The 17,545-nt window shown below is 35.6% G+C and overlaps 1 protein-coding gene across 1 annotated transcript; it reads left to right on the forward strand.

The window, feature by feature from the left end:
* Positions 1–279: 279 nt before the first annotated feature.
* On the forward strand, positions 280–11,253 carry SUCNR1 (succinate receptor 1). Its single transcript, XM_005546129.5, has 3 exons — positions 280–344; positions 6,441–6,496; positions 7,156–11,253. The coding sequence occupies exons 2-3, from the start codon at positions 6,482–6,484 to the stop codon at positions 8,116–8,118; spliced, it is 978 nt and encodes a 325-aa protein (XP_005546186.1). The 5' UTR covers positions 280–344; positions 6,441–6,481; the 3' UTR covers positions 8,119–11,253.
* The last annotated feature ends 6,292 nt before the right edge of the window (positions 11,254–17,545 follow it).

Genomic DNA, 17,545 nt, shown 5'->3' on the forward strand with positions numbered 1-17,545 from the left:
ATAAAATAATTTCAACAGTGTTTTTTTAAGAAATCTATGCCATAAATGTGTTTCCTGTGAAATGAGTTACTTGTTTTTTGTCATTCAATTGAGAAATTGAATGTGAAAATGAAATAAATGTGAATGTGAAAATAAAAGTCTCACAAAAATTCCCCTGCATGAACATCTCTGACTGGGAGGTTTGACTGAATAAATTATTCCTGGGCTTTTGAATTATTAATCTTGGCTGCAAGATATGCAAATAAGACTGTAGTAACCATGTCCAGCGGCACAGCACTGGGTCAGAAGGTATATCCTGCTGCTGGCAGAGTTCCTGTCAAGGGATCAGGTCTTTCAAGAGAATGGTAAGCTACATGGCAAATTGTGCCTCTCAGTGTATAAAGTAAGGCCAGATTTCCTTCTAAAGGTGGCCTGTGAGTAATTAAGGTTTTCAGTATTAAGTGTTTAAATTAATTCTTTATAAATAGATGTAAAACAGCAAAAGAATTGAAACAAAAAGTCATTTTTATCTCTACATTTATTTTTCAACAAATTAACTGTCTTGTTTTAGTTGTCAAGTACTAATTTTATTTTATTTAAAGGGATTTATTATATTTGCTAACATCTCAGCAACTTATATTTCTACAAAATAGTAATTGGATTTAATTAAATAAATATAACTACTTATGGGGAAAAATTAAAGTTCCTAAATGATTTGAAACATACACACACACACACACACACACACACACACATATATATTTTTCTTTTTCTTTTTTTTTTTTTTTTGAGACACAGTTTCACTCTTGTGAGTGCAATGGTGTGATCTCGGCTCACTGCAACCTCTGCCCCTGGGGTTCAAGCAATTCTCCTGCCTCAGCCTCCCAAGTAGGTTACAGGTGCCCACCACCACGCCTGGCTAATTTATTTTGTATTTTTTAGTAGAGACGGAGTTTCACCATGTTGGTCAGGCTGGTCTCGAACTCCTGACCTCAGGAGATCCACCCACCTCAGCCTCTCCAAGTGTTGGGATTCCAGGTGTGAGCCACTGCTCTGGGACATCATATTTTTATGTTTAGAAAATAATGTATTTGGGGGAATTTTCAGGCATCCTAAAAATTAAATTTAACATTTATGTGCATAAAAATGATATTATCTAATAACATAATTTACTTAGGAAAAATGAAAAATTGCAGAAACCATTTCTGCAAAAAAATTGCAGAAAAACTGCAAAAAAATTGCAGAAAGTATAGAAAGTATGAAAGAAGTATGGAAACCTTCCATAACTTTTCAAATGTGTGTGGTATTCTTAAAGAAATTAATACACAATTTGTGCCATACTATTACTTTTTAATGTCTTAATTTCTGGTGTAATGTATGAAATACATAAAAATAAAGTTACAAATGTTAAATTATTATATCTTGTCAGTGTGAATACATAGTTTTGCTCAAATTGTTTAGTAATCAAAAAAGTAATTTGTTAAAAGAAATTCTCATGTTACCATGTAAATTTGCCTTAAGGTAGCACTTAAAAGTAAACATTTTGCAAGTATTATTTGTTTAATTGTGAAGACTATAAAAACAAACAATTAAAAAGCTAAGAAAGTATCAAATATATATATATTTTAAAGTAAATTTCAGAAATGCAGATTTTCAAAAGACTAAATATTTTTAAAGTAAAAAACATTTTCAAATTAAAAATTAGTATTATTGATCTGCTTATGTAAGTAAATTAGATATTGTTTCTAGTTCAATAATTCTAAGTTTTAGATATATTTTTAGACTTGAAACTAATGATTTCACTTTAATTTCTGCTCTTAAAAAAAAAAACCTGTTCAAAATAATTCATCCAAATCAGTTACAATCTATCACTATTTCCATTTCCTAAAAATTAAGAATATAACTACTAGATAGCAGAAGAGAGAATATTAATTTTTCATGAGGGAATTTTCTCTGTAATTGGGAGTCTTGCTTAAAGGAGCAACTTACTTCATATGTTTATAGAATTGTGATACCACACTAAAAATATACCCAACTACAAATATATCCAATTTGAAATATAGTACCTTCAAAATTGTGTATCCTGGTGAAGTTAAGTTGGTCTGCAAATATTGGACAGCTCATATTTATAAAATCATAACCTATTAGAATTATGAACTTAGAAAAAAGAATGAAACAAATGTATCATAAAAGATTATAAAACATCATAAAAATATAATCTCATTTTTATAAATATAAATTCAGGTAAATATTAAAGTGTAGAACGGTACCCAAATATTAGGAGTGGTCTGTTTACAGACAATTTTTATTTCTTATTTTTGCCTATTTGATTTTATGAGTGTTACACAATTAACAATAATTTTATACACACATTTTAAAAAGCTGTTTCAAAAAAATGAAGAAACAACTCTATGAGAAGCAAGACAAATATGATAATTTAGCCATTCATTTTTCTTATTTCAGATCTACTCCTTCCCTATTTCTCCATCAATCCCCAATCTTCTGGACTACTGTAAAGCAGAAAGGCTCCTTAACTTTTATGTGACCCGTCACTTGCCTAAATGATAGTTGCAGGAAATTGGGCTCTAGTTGCACAAGTCTTTATGGCTATATTTTCCTTCCATTGTAGTCAAACCTTTCTGCTGTGCACAATACATAAGCTATTAACATTTCCAGTGGTGACTAGGCAGAAAGATAAACCTTATGACCAGAAAAAAAGGAAATGCAAAAGTGAAACAAATTTCCTGTGTCAAGGAAACTTTCTTGAAACAAATTCAAGAAAATTTGAATTTGTGCACCAGCTTTTTCAGTGCCCCCAAAATAATAAAATTTCAGAAATAAGGCCTGAGATGGTCCAACATTTAAAACTTGGGCAAAGAAGGATTAAGCCACGAAAGAGCCTGAAAATGGAGAAAGGAGGAAAACAAGGAGATTGTTGTGTCATAGAAGATAGGAAGAGTGTTTCCAGAAAGTGTGGATTTAAAAGCTACTGAGAATAAATAACAATAGTAAAAACTGACCATTGAGCTAAAAAAATGAAGTTTGTTAATAATATTTTAAAGTCTATTGACATTTTTGCTATATTTCTAGAAGTTTAAAGTTTTTAATATTATCAAATAGATGCCAATTTTGAGAGAAAAAAATGATAGGAAATTTAGATAAAAGGAGAAAGGACATAATAAAAACTACCTACAGTCTCATCATTTGAAATAAAACTATTAACACTTTGATGCATGTCTTTCTAGACTTCTTATGCTTATTGATTTCAGGTGTCATTTCTTAATTAAAGGCTTCAATTTTAAAATTTATCGTGGAAGATATACATTTAATTTTGCTTTATTCAAATGTGTTTCTAAACTATAGCTACTATTACTACAATTACCAATATTTAATACTTATATTATATATCGTGTTGACTTTCATAGTGAAATAAGCAATGAGCTTAATCTGATGGTCTTGTTACTTATCTGGCCTTGGAGAAAATATTTATAAAAATGCTTATAAATAGTCAGGTGATTATATTCATCTCTTCACTCAACAAAGATTTATAGACCACCTACTATCTGCTTGTCACTGTGCCAGATATGGACAATAAAAATGAGTAAGACAAAGTTATAAAAAATTCTAAGAAGTTTAGTATACAATGAAAGCATAAATGGGAGGATCTAGTTTAGACTGAGGGTCAGACAGCCTACCTTAGGAAACCTACACTTGAACAGAGGTATGAAAGAAGTATAGATATAAGACAAATATACGATGGGCCAGGAATCACAGGACAAAAACAGCAGTGAAAAGAGAGTCAGACAGAGGGACTGCACATGAAGAAGGTTAGGAGGAGAGTAATGCCAAGCAAAATTGAAGTGGGTACAGGGGCTAGATCATGCAGACCTTGATGTCCCCATTAAGGATTTTAGACTATATTCCTTGGATAGTGGCAAGTTTATTAAGGGTTTTGATCAAGAAAAGCTATATGACCAGATTTTGAGTTGTAGTTTTTCAACACTATTTAGTTATAATGGTAAACATGAATTGATGAGGGCCAGAGAGGATGTGAGGAGACAATAGGATAATGTGACATAGTGCAAAATAGAGATGAGAATAGCTTGGACGAGAATGATAATGAAAGCTATGGAGCAGTAATGGCAGATTTGAGAAACATCCAGACATTACAGTAAACAAACGAGTAGTTTATTCATTATTGGCATTGAGTTTTAGATGACCTGGAGGATATTGCTTAGATTTTTGTGGTGAGCACCTGGGTACATGGCAGAACCATTTACTGAAATAGGTGGATATGCTGCAGGCTTGGTAAGGAACTTGGAGAATTTAGTATAGGATTTCTAGAGGCAGAGAAACCTGAGAAAAATCAATCAATGGCAATAAACAACTACAGTTTGTTAGGCAGATACAAGCCGGGCTGGAAATCTGGGAGTTGTTGATGTATAGCTGGTCATCAAACCTCAACAGTGAATAACATCATTTAGGTCAATCTATAGAAAGATGGAGCCCAGAAATTAGCCTTGAGGAACTCAACATTTAATGCTTGAGTGAAGAAGACTTGAGCCCCAAAAGTGCCTGCAAAGAACAAGCAGGGAGAAACAAGGGAAACTAGGATATTGTCATGTCTCAGAAGTCAAAGGAAGAGTGTTTCCGGAAGACAGACTATGAAAAACAACTGATAAATAAAATAAGACTAGTGAAAAATGATTATTGGAAGGAGTAATGTGGAGGCTACTTGGAGGACTGGTAGGTCTGAAGCCAAATTGGAGTAAATTGAAAGGGAATGGGGTGTCGAGATGTCAAAACACTTAGTGAGATGACTCTTTTCAGAAATCAAACTATGAAGAGGAGAGGAACATGTGAAATTAGGGAGAGTTGTTTATGTTGCTCCTTATTTTAAGACTGAAAAGATGAGAGTGTTTAAATTCTGATGGAAAAGAGGAGATGAAGACTGAAGATGAGGTGAAGAATGCCGAAGAGTCAAAAAGAGGAAATAATGGTACCATAGGAATACTGAGAATTTGGGAATGAGTTGGATCTAGAGTAAGCTCAACAAATGGTTTTTATCTCAATGAACTAGGAGGTAAAACCATTTGCTAATAATGAGTAAGGTAGAGTAAATGAGAAAAGTTTTAAGCGATTAAAAAATATGGAATGGAGAAATATAGGAATATGCTGGCAATATGAGAGAGCAGTAGAATTAGGTGACCTCAAAGACAGAGCGAAACCAATCTGCTTTATTCTTCAGCAGCATTCATGTGTCTGCTGCTTGAGAAAGTTCCCATGCAGCTTTGTCTGGAATTGGACTTAGTGGCAGGTTGCCATAGAAGGATTAGAGAGACTCAGAAAAATGTATAATGTTTTAAAGTAAGTGATTAAAAATAACTTTTCAAAATGTTAAACTCATCATATCTACAACTCTGTGACTTATTTTCATAAATACAACACTCTCAAAACAACAATGATCTTTAACTTAAGTAAACCACTTGAATTTGACAAAAATACAGTTTTCCAGATGCCTTATCATAGCAAATTATACTGAATTTTGCATACTTATAAAAAGCAATTTAGGTGCATTTATTCTTATTATGTTCTATTTACCAAAATTCTATATTGAAAGAATTGTTTGCAACTAATATTCAGAAGCCTACTTGACAAGGAGGTTTTTAGAACATTTTGTTTTCAACCTTGGGTTTCCTCACTAGAAATAAGTAATATTTAATGTTTAACAATGGCAATCCAGTACATTTTTCAGATCATTAAAGTTATTGAAATACCCTATCCAATCACAATCTGGCCTCGTGACAAGAGGAAAAAATGGTAGGTTAGCAAGACACTTGAGGTTTGAGTGAGTCAGGTTGCTTATTTCCATGGTACATATTCAGAAGGCATTACAATAAAGGTCTTTTACTAAGTATACGACCTAGGCAAGTGCCATGGTATTAATATTGGTGTCTTCTCAAACTGTATGTTGGAACCTAATAGTATTAAGAGATGGGGCCTTTTGGAAAGTGATGAAGCCATGAAGACTTTGCCTTCATGAATTCGACTGGTACCCTGTGAAAGAAGTTTAAGGGAGCTGCCTTGCCCCTTCTGACATTGTTGTGAGGACACAACGGCCACTATTTTTGAAGCAGAGGCTGACTTTTCATCAGACACCAAATCTACTGACACCTTGATCTTGGACTTTGCAGCCTATAGAACTGTGAGAAATAAATTTCTATTTTATATAAATTACCCAGTCTGAGGCATATCATCTTTCAATAAATAATGACCAATGTTAATATTACTAAGATTTTCAGTTTCATATTTTGAATTTTTAAAAATTAAGTTTTAAAACTGAAGTTGTATCATAGTTTATGAATTTAATACAATATGCAGAATTATTTAGCAATATGGAAACAAGTAAAAGCTTAAAATAGTAAGACTGACGTTCTAAAAATTCTTATTTCCCTTTCTAGGTTATGGTTTAACTCAGAAGAATTTGTTGAGCAACTACAATATGCTGGGGACTGTGGTATGTTTACAGACACAAAAGTGAATTCAAAATCTTCTCTTCAATTATTTTATCACACTTTCCCTTTGTTTCTTTGCTATTTGTCAAGCCCTCTATGTGTGTTTCCACCTTAATGCCTTCACATGTGCTCTTTCTTATGCCTGGAACACTTCCTGCAAATATAGATATGTCTCTTTCACTTTCTTCATTGAGGTTTTTGTTTAAATGTCATCCTGTATAAAAGCCTCACCCTTATCACCACATATAAAAAATAACTCACTGCCACCCTCCATCCCAAAACTTTCTAACATTTTTACCTTCCCATATGTTTTTATGCATAGCACTTATTATCGGTATCATTCATTGTTTACTTCCTGATTCTTCCCAAGAGAGTATAAATTGTTAGAGATTAGGAACTTTGATTTATTCACCACTGTTATCTCCCATGCCTGAAATTATATTCAGCACATAGTTGAAAGGTATTCAAAAATATTTGTTAAAATAATACATTAATGACATATATATGTATATATGTATATATATGTATGCTTTCCTTACCAATGTAACCCGCTTTCTATAGTTCACCATTCAAGTGTTTTTCATTATTATTATGTTCTGCACAGTTTTGTCATTAGTCACAGTCTAGTGTTTAATCCTTATATTTTCTTTCTCTTTTTAAGGCATGGAATGCAACTTGCGAAAACTGGCTGGCCGCAGAGGCTGCCCTGGAAAAGTATTACCTTTCCATTTTTTATGGGATTGAGTTCATTGTGGGAATCCTTGGAAATACTATTGTTGTTTATGGCTACATCTTCTCTCTGAAGAATTGGAACAGCAGTAATGTCTATCTCTTTAACCTCTCTATCTCTGACTTCGCTTTTCTGTGTACCCTCCCCATGCTGATAAGGAGTTACGCCAATGGAAACTGGATATATGGAGACGTGCTCTGCATAAGCAACCGATATGTGCTCCATGCCAACCTCTATACCAGCATTCTCTTTCTCACTTTTATCAGCATAGATCGATACTTGGTAATTAAGTATCCTTTCCGAGAACACCTTCTGCAAAAGAAAGAGTTTGCTATTTTAATCTCCTTGGCCATCTGGGTTTTAGTAACGTTAGAGTTACTGCCCATACTTCCCCTTATAAATCCTGTTATAACTGACAATGGCACCACCTGTAATGATTTTGCAAGTTCTGGAGACCCCAACTACAACCTCATTTACAGCATGTGTCTAACACTGTTGGGGTTCCTTATTCCTCTTTTTGTAATGTGTTTCTTTTATTATAAGATTGCTGTCTTCCTAAAGCAGAGGAGTAGACAGGTTGCTCCTGCTCTACCCCTTGAAAAGCCTCTCAACTTGGTCATCATGGCAGTGGTAATCTTCTCCGTGCTTTTTACACCCTATCATGTCATGCGGAATGTGAGGATCGCTTCACGCCTGGGGAGCTGGAAGCAGTATCAATGCACTCAGGTCATCATCCACTCCTTTTACATTGTGACACGACCGTTGGCTTTTCTGAACAGTGTCATCAACCCTGTCTTCTATTTTCTTTTGGGAGATCACTTCAGGGACATGCTGATGAATCAACTGAGACACAACTTTAAATCCCTTACCTCCCTTACCTCCAGAGAAAAGTGAGGTGTTTGTGAAACAGATTGTTTTACGAATGCATCTGTAAGCCAGTTACAGTTTGCTTTAACTCGTAAATATCAATCAGAGAGTGTCACAGATTTAACCTTCATCTAAAGACAAGTTGTATCCAGAGTATGGGAAAAGAATGGGATGACAAGAATGTACTGGTTTCTTCTCCTAAGAACTGAAAGGAGTTGGATTGCCTCATGTTTGGGCATGTAACTCCAAAATACTAGGTGTTTTAAGGCTTTCTCACTCAGTGCAAAAATGGAAGATATATAAAGCAACAAGTTGTCTGCATTTGATCATTGGTCAGATTGTAAAAAAAAAAAAAATTGTTTTGGCAACATTCTCTATGTTATTCTTATTCATATGATCCTAGAACTTTATGTGAGAACTGAATAGCAGAAGATGTATTATTAAATATTTTTCAGAAGTTGTGCTGTTAAGCAAATTTAAAGTTAACAGTAATAATGATTAAGAAAGCAATATAAGAAAGCAATATAATGAGTTCAAGGATATCTATCTGATATATTTTTTATATTCATCATGAATTGGGGTAGTCTTTTAATATATCTATCCTTTTTTGTTGTATGGTTTATAGTAGAAAGAATCTTACTTTAAATTAAAAAGAACCTAAAGAGATAATTCAACAAAAGTATAGAATATGTTTGAGCTTGTCAGGAAATTTAGATATTAAAATACTAGAGAGATACACCAAGGATATTTGAATAATAAAAAAAAAAGATTTGTAGAACACAAAGTGCCTATCGGGAAACCCAAAGCAAAACAGAGCAAACGTGAGTACATCATTTTAAATAATGATTTTGCCACCTGGCATTTTATTATCATAATTTGACCACCAGTGCATGAAAATATATTAAAGTTCATTAGCCTTCTGCTCTTGATTTAATAGTGAACTTTAAAATATATTAATATCATAAACCAGCAAATGAGGACAAATAAACTGATAATAGTAGATTCATTGGGATAGTTTTCTCTTTTGGAGGGAAAGTCACAATTTTTTTCCATGATCCCCCTTTTTTTGTAAACACTGGAATAATTTACAAGGATAAGTTTATTGCAGCGAGAGTGAATCACATCTGGAGTGAGCCTTGTTTTTGTGCAACATTACTGTAAGACCATTGGAGTAAATGTTTCAAACAAAATGTACTTTATGAAATTATAGAGCATAAAAATATTTATGTGCTTATTAATCTGTATTATCCCAAGAGGGTTAATGAGGCACCATATCGTGCACAAAACAAATGCAGGGAAAAAAAATGGGTGCTGCATTAGCTTTTTAAAGTCAAAGAAGTATCACATAATAATTCCCTGATATGCAACATAAAGTGTCTATGGCCACATATCTAAATTCCTTTCCTTGATGTCATTAGCTATAAGGAGTGAGTAATGTGAAGGGTAAAATAAGCATTATGAATACAGAGACATAAAATTCCACTGTCCTTCCTTTTCTGAAATACTCTGGGAGGTATTCTGATATTTTTTAATCTGTCAGTTTTCCCAGTTAATATCTCTAGACCTCAAACAACTGAAATATTATAAAAATGCATTAGTCACAAAAGATTTATTTTCTTACATTGCACTAGGCTTCAAGATATTTTCTGCCATGCCTTGCCTTTAGTATCAATATTATAAAAATTTCACTGTAATTTTATAACTGCCTAATAACAAACTGAAAACAGAACTTCTGAGTTTCCTCATCAGAAAGGGCCATAGAAAAGGCCTTAGGAAAGAAAGATTCACTTACTTCTGCGAACTTGGCAATCTGTAATTTAACTTTAATTTGTATTTTATGCATGAATTTTACTTGTAAAGATGAAATTAAATTTGCTTCCCCTACACCCCAACTCCAAGAAGTCACAGGAATGGACTCTTTCTAATAGTGCAGTGAAATATTTTTTCAAACCATAAACACACACACACACACATATATACCTTGTAAACAAGAGGTTAAGACATTTTATAGCACATTTAAAAATTATTTTCTTCCTCAAATCTATCATGTGATAACTTAATCCTAAACAGACTTTAGGGCCCTAAACTAAAATTATAAGAGCTATTTCATTTGCTTTTTTTACTGGGTAATTGTAAGAATCACAAACAATAAATCATGGAAATCCTTTCTGGGTTTGTGGTTTTTAAGGAAATAATATTGAACTTTTGTATTTTGTCTTTTAATTGGCTCCCTGGTATCTTCAGAATGATGTCTAAACTATTTGGTCCAGATTCTTCCATCTGGACCCATCTACTCTTCTTACGTTTCGCCTATCACTGTTGTCACAAACCATACCCTATAGCTAAAGATTGCTACTTTAGTTTATTATATTCAGAACTTTCTTCACCTTGTACCCCTATTGCTCATCTTGGTTTCATCATACCTGCATATATAGTAATTCTAAACATCTTTCAAGGTTCATCTCATCTGTCATTCCTTGTTGAAGCTTGCCGTTATATCCTCTCTTCCCCAAATCTAAAAGTAAAACTTTCTACCACTGGGGCTTCAGATACTTTTAATACTACTTATTTGAATTTCATTATTTTTATTACAGTTATTTAGATTTAAGTCAACTCCAAGGTCTGTGAGTTGGAAATTATACCTAATTATTATTGTCTTCATAGCAGAGTACTTTTAAAATTATGGTTTATTATAAGTGAATGTCTTACAGAACAAACTCAGAGTCAATGCTTCCTTGAATGTGCGTAATCAAGCTATTTTTTGTCATCATTACTTTAATAAGTAACATTATTTTCTATGAAGAATAGAGTGCATATACATAAACCCATGTGCCAGTTGCCATTGCACTGCCTCTCACATTTTCCTCTAGACTTTTGAGCATAGTTTTAATGACTGTTTGAAATCTCTGTCTCCTTGTTCCAAATCTGGGTCATCTTGGAGTTGGTCTTCATTGGTGTCTTTTCTCTTAAGTATGGGTCATAATTTTCCTGTTTCTCTATATGTCTAGTAAATTAGAATTTTATTCTAGATGATGAATAATGTGTGGCAGAGATTCTGGATTCTGTTACATTCCATCAAAGAGTATTGATATTTTTGTATATACATTTAGAAACGTACATGTATACAATAATAAAAATAATTTTTTTCTCAGAACTGCCTACTATCATGAAGGGTTTCTTCTTTATGTGCTTATAACAATGTAGACAAGGGGACTTCCAGGCAAGATGGTCAAATAGGAACAGCTCTGGTCTGCAGTTCCTAGTGAGACCAATGCAGAAGGCGGGTGATTTCTGCATTTCCAACTGAGGTACCCGGTTCATATCACTGGGACTGGTTAGACAGGGGGTGCAGCCCACAGAGGGTGAACAGAAGCAGGGTGGGGTGTCAACTCACCCTGGAAGTGCAAGGGGTCGGGAACTCTCTCCCCTAGCCAAGGAAAGCCATGAGGGAACTTGAAGTGAGGGATGGTGCTATCTGGCCCAGATACTACACATTTCCCAAGGTCTTTGAAACCAACAGAACAGGAGATTCCCTTGGGTGCCTACACCACAAGGGCCCTGTGTTTCATGCACAAAACTGGGTGGTCGTTAGGGCAGACACTGTGCTAGCTGCAGGAATTTTTTTTCTTCATACCCCAGGGATGCATGGGACACCAGTGAGACAGAACTGTTCATGCTGGAAAGGGGGCTGATGACAGGGAGCCATGTGGTCTTGCCCAGCAGATCCCACCTGCATGGAGCCCAGCAAGTCAAGATCCACTGGCTTGAAAATCTCCCTAGCAGCACAGCAGTCAGATGTCAACCTTGGATGCTCAAGCTTAATGGGGGAGGAGTGTCCACCATTAATGAGGCTTGAGTAGGCAGTTTTCCCCTCACAGCGAAAACAAAGCTGCCAGGAAGTTCAGACCGGGTGGAGCCCACCGCAGCTCCACAAAGCCATTGTAGCCAGACTGCCTCTCCAGATTCCTCCTTTATGGGCAGGCTATCTCTGAATGAAAGGCCGCAGCCCCAGCCAGGGGCTTGTAGATAAAACTCTCATCTCCTGGGGACAGACACCTGGGGGAAGGGGCAGCTGTGGGCACAGCTTCAGCAGACTTAAACATTCCTGCCTCCTGGCTCTGAAGAGAGCAGCAGATCTCCCAGCACAGCACCAGAGCTCTGTTAAGAGACAGACCACCTCTTCAAGTGGGTCCCTGACCCCTTGCCTCCAGAGGGCGTGAAACCTCCCAGACAGATAGCTCATTCAGGAGAGCTCCAGCTGGCATCTGGCAGGTGTCCTCTGGGATGAAGCTTCCAGAGGAAGGAACAGGCAGGAATCCTCACCGTTCTGCAGCCTCCGCTGGTGAGACCTAGGCAAACAGGGTCTGGAGTGAACCTCTAGCAAACTCCAGTAGACCTGCAGTAGAGGGGCCTGACTGTTAGAAGGAAAACTAACAAATAGAAAGGAATAGCATCAATATCAACAAAAAGGACATCCACAGAGAAATCCCATCAGAAGGTCACCAACATCAAAGACCAAAGGTAGATACATCCACAAAAGGGAGGAAAAACCAGTGCAAAAAGGCTGAAAATTCCAAAAAACAGAATGCCTCTTCTCCTCCAAAGGATCACAACTCCTCACCAGCAAGGGAACAAAATTTGACAGAGAATGAGTTTGACAAACTGACAGAAGTAAGCTTCAGAATATGGGTAATAACAAATTCCTCCAAGCTAAAGCAGCATATTCTAACCCAATGCAAGGAAGCTAGGATCTTGATAAAAAATTACAGAAACTGCTAACTAGAATAACCAGTTTAGAGAGGAACATAAATGACCTGATGGAGCTGAAAAACACACCATGGGAACTTCGTGAAGCATACACTAGTATCAAGAGCAGAATTGATCAAGTGGGAGAAAGGATATCAGAGATTGAAGATCAACTTAATGAAATAAAGCATGAACACTAGATTAGAGAAAAAAGAGTGAAAAGGAAGGAGTAAAACATCCAAGAAATGTGGGACTATGTGAAAAGACCAAACTACATTTGATTGGTGTACCTGAAAGTGACAGGCAGAATGGAACCAAGCTGGAAAACAAACTTCAGGATATTAACCAGGAAGGAGAACTTCCCCAACATAGCAAGACAAGCCGACATCCAAATTCAGGAAATACAGAGAACACCATAAAGATACTCCTCGAGGAGAACAACCCCAAAACACATGATCATCAGATTCACCAAGGTTGAAATGAAGAAAAAAAATGTTAAGAGCAGCCAGGGATAAAGGTCGAGTTACCCACAAAGAAAATCCCATCAGACAAACAGTAGATCTCTCTGCAGAAACCCTACAAAGCAGAAGAGAGTGGGGGCCAATATTCAACATTTTTAAAGAAAATAATTTTCAACCCAGAATTTCATGTCCAGCCAAACTAACCTTCATAAGTAAACGAGAAATAAAATCCTTTACAGACAAGCAAATGCTGAGGGATTTTGTCACCACAAGGCCTGCCTTAAAAGAGCTCCTGAAGGAAGCACTAAATACACAAAGGAAAAATCTGTACCAGCCACTGCATAAACAAAGCAAAATGTAAAGACCATTGATACTATGAAGAAACTGCATCAACAAATGGGCAAAATAACCAGCTATCATCATAATGATAAGATCAAATTCAGACATAACATTAAATGTAATGGGCTAAATGTCCCAATTAGAAAGCACAGAATGGCAAATTGAATAAAGAGTCAAGACCCATCGGTGTGCTGTATTCAAGAGATGCATCTCGTGTGCAAAGACACATAGGCTCAAAATAAAGGGATGGAGGAAGATTTACCAAGAAAATAGGAAGCAAAAAAAAGAAAAAAAAAAAAAAAGGCAGAGTTTGCAATCTTCCTCTCCAATAAATCAGACTTTAAACCAACAAAGAACCAAAAAGACAAAGAAGGGCATTACATAATGGTAAAGGGATGAATGCAACAGAAGAGCTAACAATCCTAAATATATATGCACCTAATACAGGAGCACCCAGATTCATAAAACAAATTCTTAGAGACATACAAAGAGACATAGACTCCCACATAATACTAGTGGGAAACCTTAACACCCCACTGTCAATATTAGACAGATCAACGAGACAGAAAATTAACAAGGATATTCAGGACTTGAACTCAGCTCTGGACCAAGTAGACCTAATAGACATCTACAGAACTCTCTGCCCTAAGTCAACAGAATATACATTCTTCTCAGCACCACATAGAACTTATTCTAAAATTGACCACATAATTGGAAGTGAAAGACTCCTCAGCAAATGCAAAAGAGTGGAAATCATAACAAACAGTCACTCAGACCACAGTGCAATCAAATTAGAACTCAGGATTAAGAAACTCACGTAAAACCGCACAACTATATGGAAACTGAACAACATGACCCTGAATGACTACTGGGTAAATAAAGAAATTAAGGCAGAAATAAATCAGTTATTTGAAACCAATGAGAACAAAGACACAAGATACCAGAATCTCTGGGACACAGCTAAAGCACTGTTTAGAGAGAAATTTATAGCACTAAATGCCCACAGGAGAAAGCAGGAAAGATCTAAAATTGACACCCTAACATCACAATTGAAAGAACTAGAGAAGCAAAAGCAAACAAATTTAAAAGCTAACAGATGACGAGAAATAACTAAGATCAGAGCATAACAGAAAGTAACAGAGACACGAAAAATCCTTCAAAAAATCAATGAATCCAGTAGCAGGAATTTTGCAAAGATTAACAAAAGAGATAGACTGCTGGCCAGACTAATAAAGAAGAAAAGAGAGAAGAGTCAAATAGACACAATAAAAAATGATAAAGGGGAGATCACTACTGATCCTACAGAAATACAAACTACCATCAGAGAATACTATGAACACCTCTATGCAAATAAACTAGAAAATCTAGAAGAAATGGATACATTCCTGGACACATACACCCTCCCAAGACTAAACCAGGAAGAAGTTGAATCCCTGAATAGACTGATAACAAGTTCTGAAATTGAGGCAGTAATTAATAACCTACCAATCAAAAAAGTCCAGGACCAGATGGATTTACAGGCAAATTCTACCAGAGATACAAGGAGGAGCCGGTACCATTCCTTCTGAAATTTTTCTAAACAATAGAAAAAGAGGGACTCCTCCATCACTCATTTTATGAGGCCAGTATCATCCTGATACCAAAATCTGGCAAAGACTCAACAAAAAAAGAAAATTTCAGGCCAATATCCTTGATGAACATCGATGTAAAAATCCTCATTAAAATACTGGCAAAACAAATCCAGCAGCACATCAAAAAGTGTATCCACCATGATTAAGCTGACTTCATCCCTGGGATGCAAGGCTGGTTCAACATACACAAATCAATAGATGTAATCCACCACATAAACAGAACCAATGGCAAAAACCACGTGATTATCTCAATAGATGCAGAAAAAGCCTTTGATAAAATTAATCATCCTTTCATGCTAACAACATTTAATAAACTAGATATTGATGGAACATATCTCAAAATAATAAGAGCTATTTATGACAAACCCACAGCCAATATACTAAATAGGCAAAAGCTGGAAGCATTCCCTTTGAAACCCAGCATGAGACAAGGATGCCCTCTCTCATCACTCCTATTCAACAAAGTATTGCAAGTTCTGGCCAGGGTAGTTAGGAAAGAGAAAGAAATAAAGTGTATTCAAATAGGAAGACAGGAAGTCAAATTATCTCTGTATGAAGGTGACAGAATTGTATATTTTTAAAACCCCATCATCTCAGCCCAAAAACTCCTTAAGCTGATAGGCAACTTCAGCAGTCTCAGGACACAAAATTAATGTGCAAAAATCACAAGCATTCCTATACACCAATAATAGACAAAAAGAGAGCCAAATCATGAGCAAACCCTGATTCACAATTGCTACAAAGAGAATAAAATACCTAAGAATACAAATTACAAGGGATATGAAGGACCTCTTCAAGGAGGACTACAAACCACTTCTCAATGCAATAAGAGAGGACATAAACAAATGGAAAAACATTCCATGTTCATGGATAGGAAGAATCAATATCATGAAAATGGCCATACTGCCCAAAGTAATTTGTAGATTCAATGGTATTCCCATCAAGCTAGCATTGACTTTATTCACAGAATTAGAAAAAAACTACTTTAAACTTCATATGGAACCTAAAGAGAGCCCACATTGCCAAGACAATCCTAAGCAAAAAGAACAAAGCTGGAGGCATCATGCTACCTGACTTCAAACTATACTACAAGGCTACAATAGCCAAAACAGCATGACACTGGTATTGAAACAGAGGTATAAACCAATAGAACAGAACAGAGGCCTCAGAAATAACACCACACATCTTCAACCATCTGATCTTTGACAAATCTGACAAAAACAAGCAACAGGGAAAGGATTCCCTATTTAATAAATATTGTTGGGAAAACTGGCTAGCCATATGCAGAAAACTGAAACTGTACCTTTTTCTTACACTTTATACAAAACTTAATTCAAGATGGATTAAAGACTTAAATGTTAGATTTAAAACTATAAAAACCCTAGAAGAAAACCTAGGCAATACCATTAAGGACATAGGTATGGGCAAAGATTTCATGTCTGAAACACAAAAAGCAATTGCAATACAAGCCAAAATTGACCAATGGGATCTAATTAAGCTAAAGAATTTCTGCACGGTGAAAGAAACTATCATCACAGTCAACAGGCAACCTACACAATGGGAGAAAATTTTTGCAATCTATCCATCTGACAAAGGGCTAATATCCAGAATCTACAAGGAACTTAAACAAATTTACAAGAAAAAAACAACCCCCTATCAAAAAGTGGGCAAAGAATATGAACAGACACTTTTCAAAAGAAGACATTTACACAGCCACCAAACATATGAAAAAAAGCTCACCATCACTGGTCATCAGAGAAATGCAAATCAAAACCACAATGAGATACTGTCTCATGCCAGTGGGAATGGCGATCATTAAAAAGTCAAGAAACAACAGATGCTGGAGACAACATGGAGAAATAGGAACGCATTTACCCTGTTGGTGGGAGTGTAAATTAGTTCAACCACTGTGGAAGACAGTGTGGCAATTCCTCAAGGATCCAGAACCAGAAATACCATTTGACCCAGCAATCCTGTTATTGAGTATATACCCAAAGGATTACAAATCATTCTACTGTAAAGACACATGCACACCTATGTTTATTGCAGCACTATTCACAATAGCAAAGACTTGGAACCAACACAAATGCCCATCAATTTTAAACTGGATAAAGAAAATGTGGCATGTAGACACTATGGAATACTATGCAGACAGAAAAAAGAATGAGTTCATGTCCTTTGAGGGATATGTACAAAGATGGAAACTATCATTGTCAGCAAACTAACACAAGAACAGAAAACAAAACACCACACGTTCTCACTCATAAGTGAGAGCTA

The sequence above is a fragment of the Macaca fascicularis genome, chromosome 2 (assembly GCF_037993035.2).
Source record: "Macaca fascicularis isolate 582-1 chromosome 2, T2T-MFA8v1.1".
In the NCBI taxonomy this organism is placed as follows: Eukaryota; Metazoa; Chordata; class Mammalia; order Primates; family Cercopithecidae; genus Macaca; species Macaca fascicularis.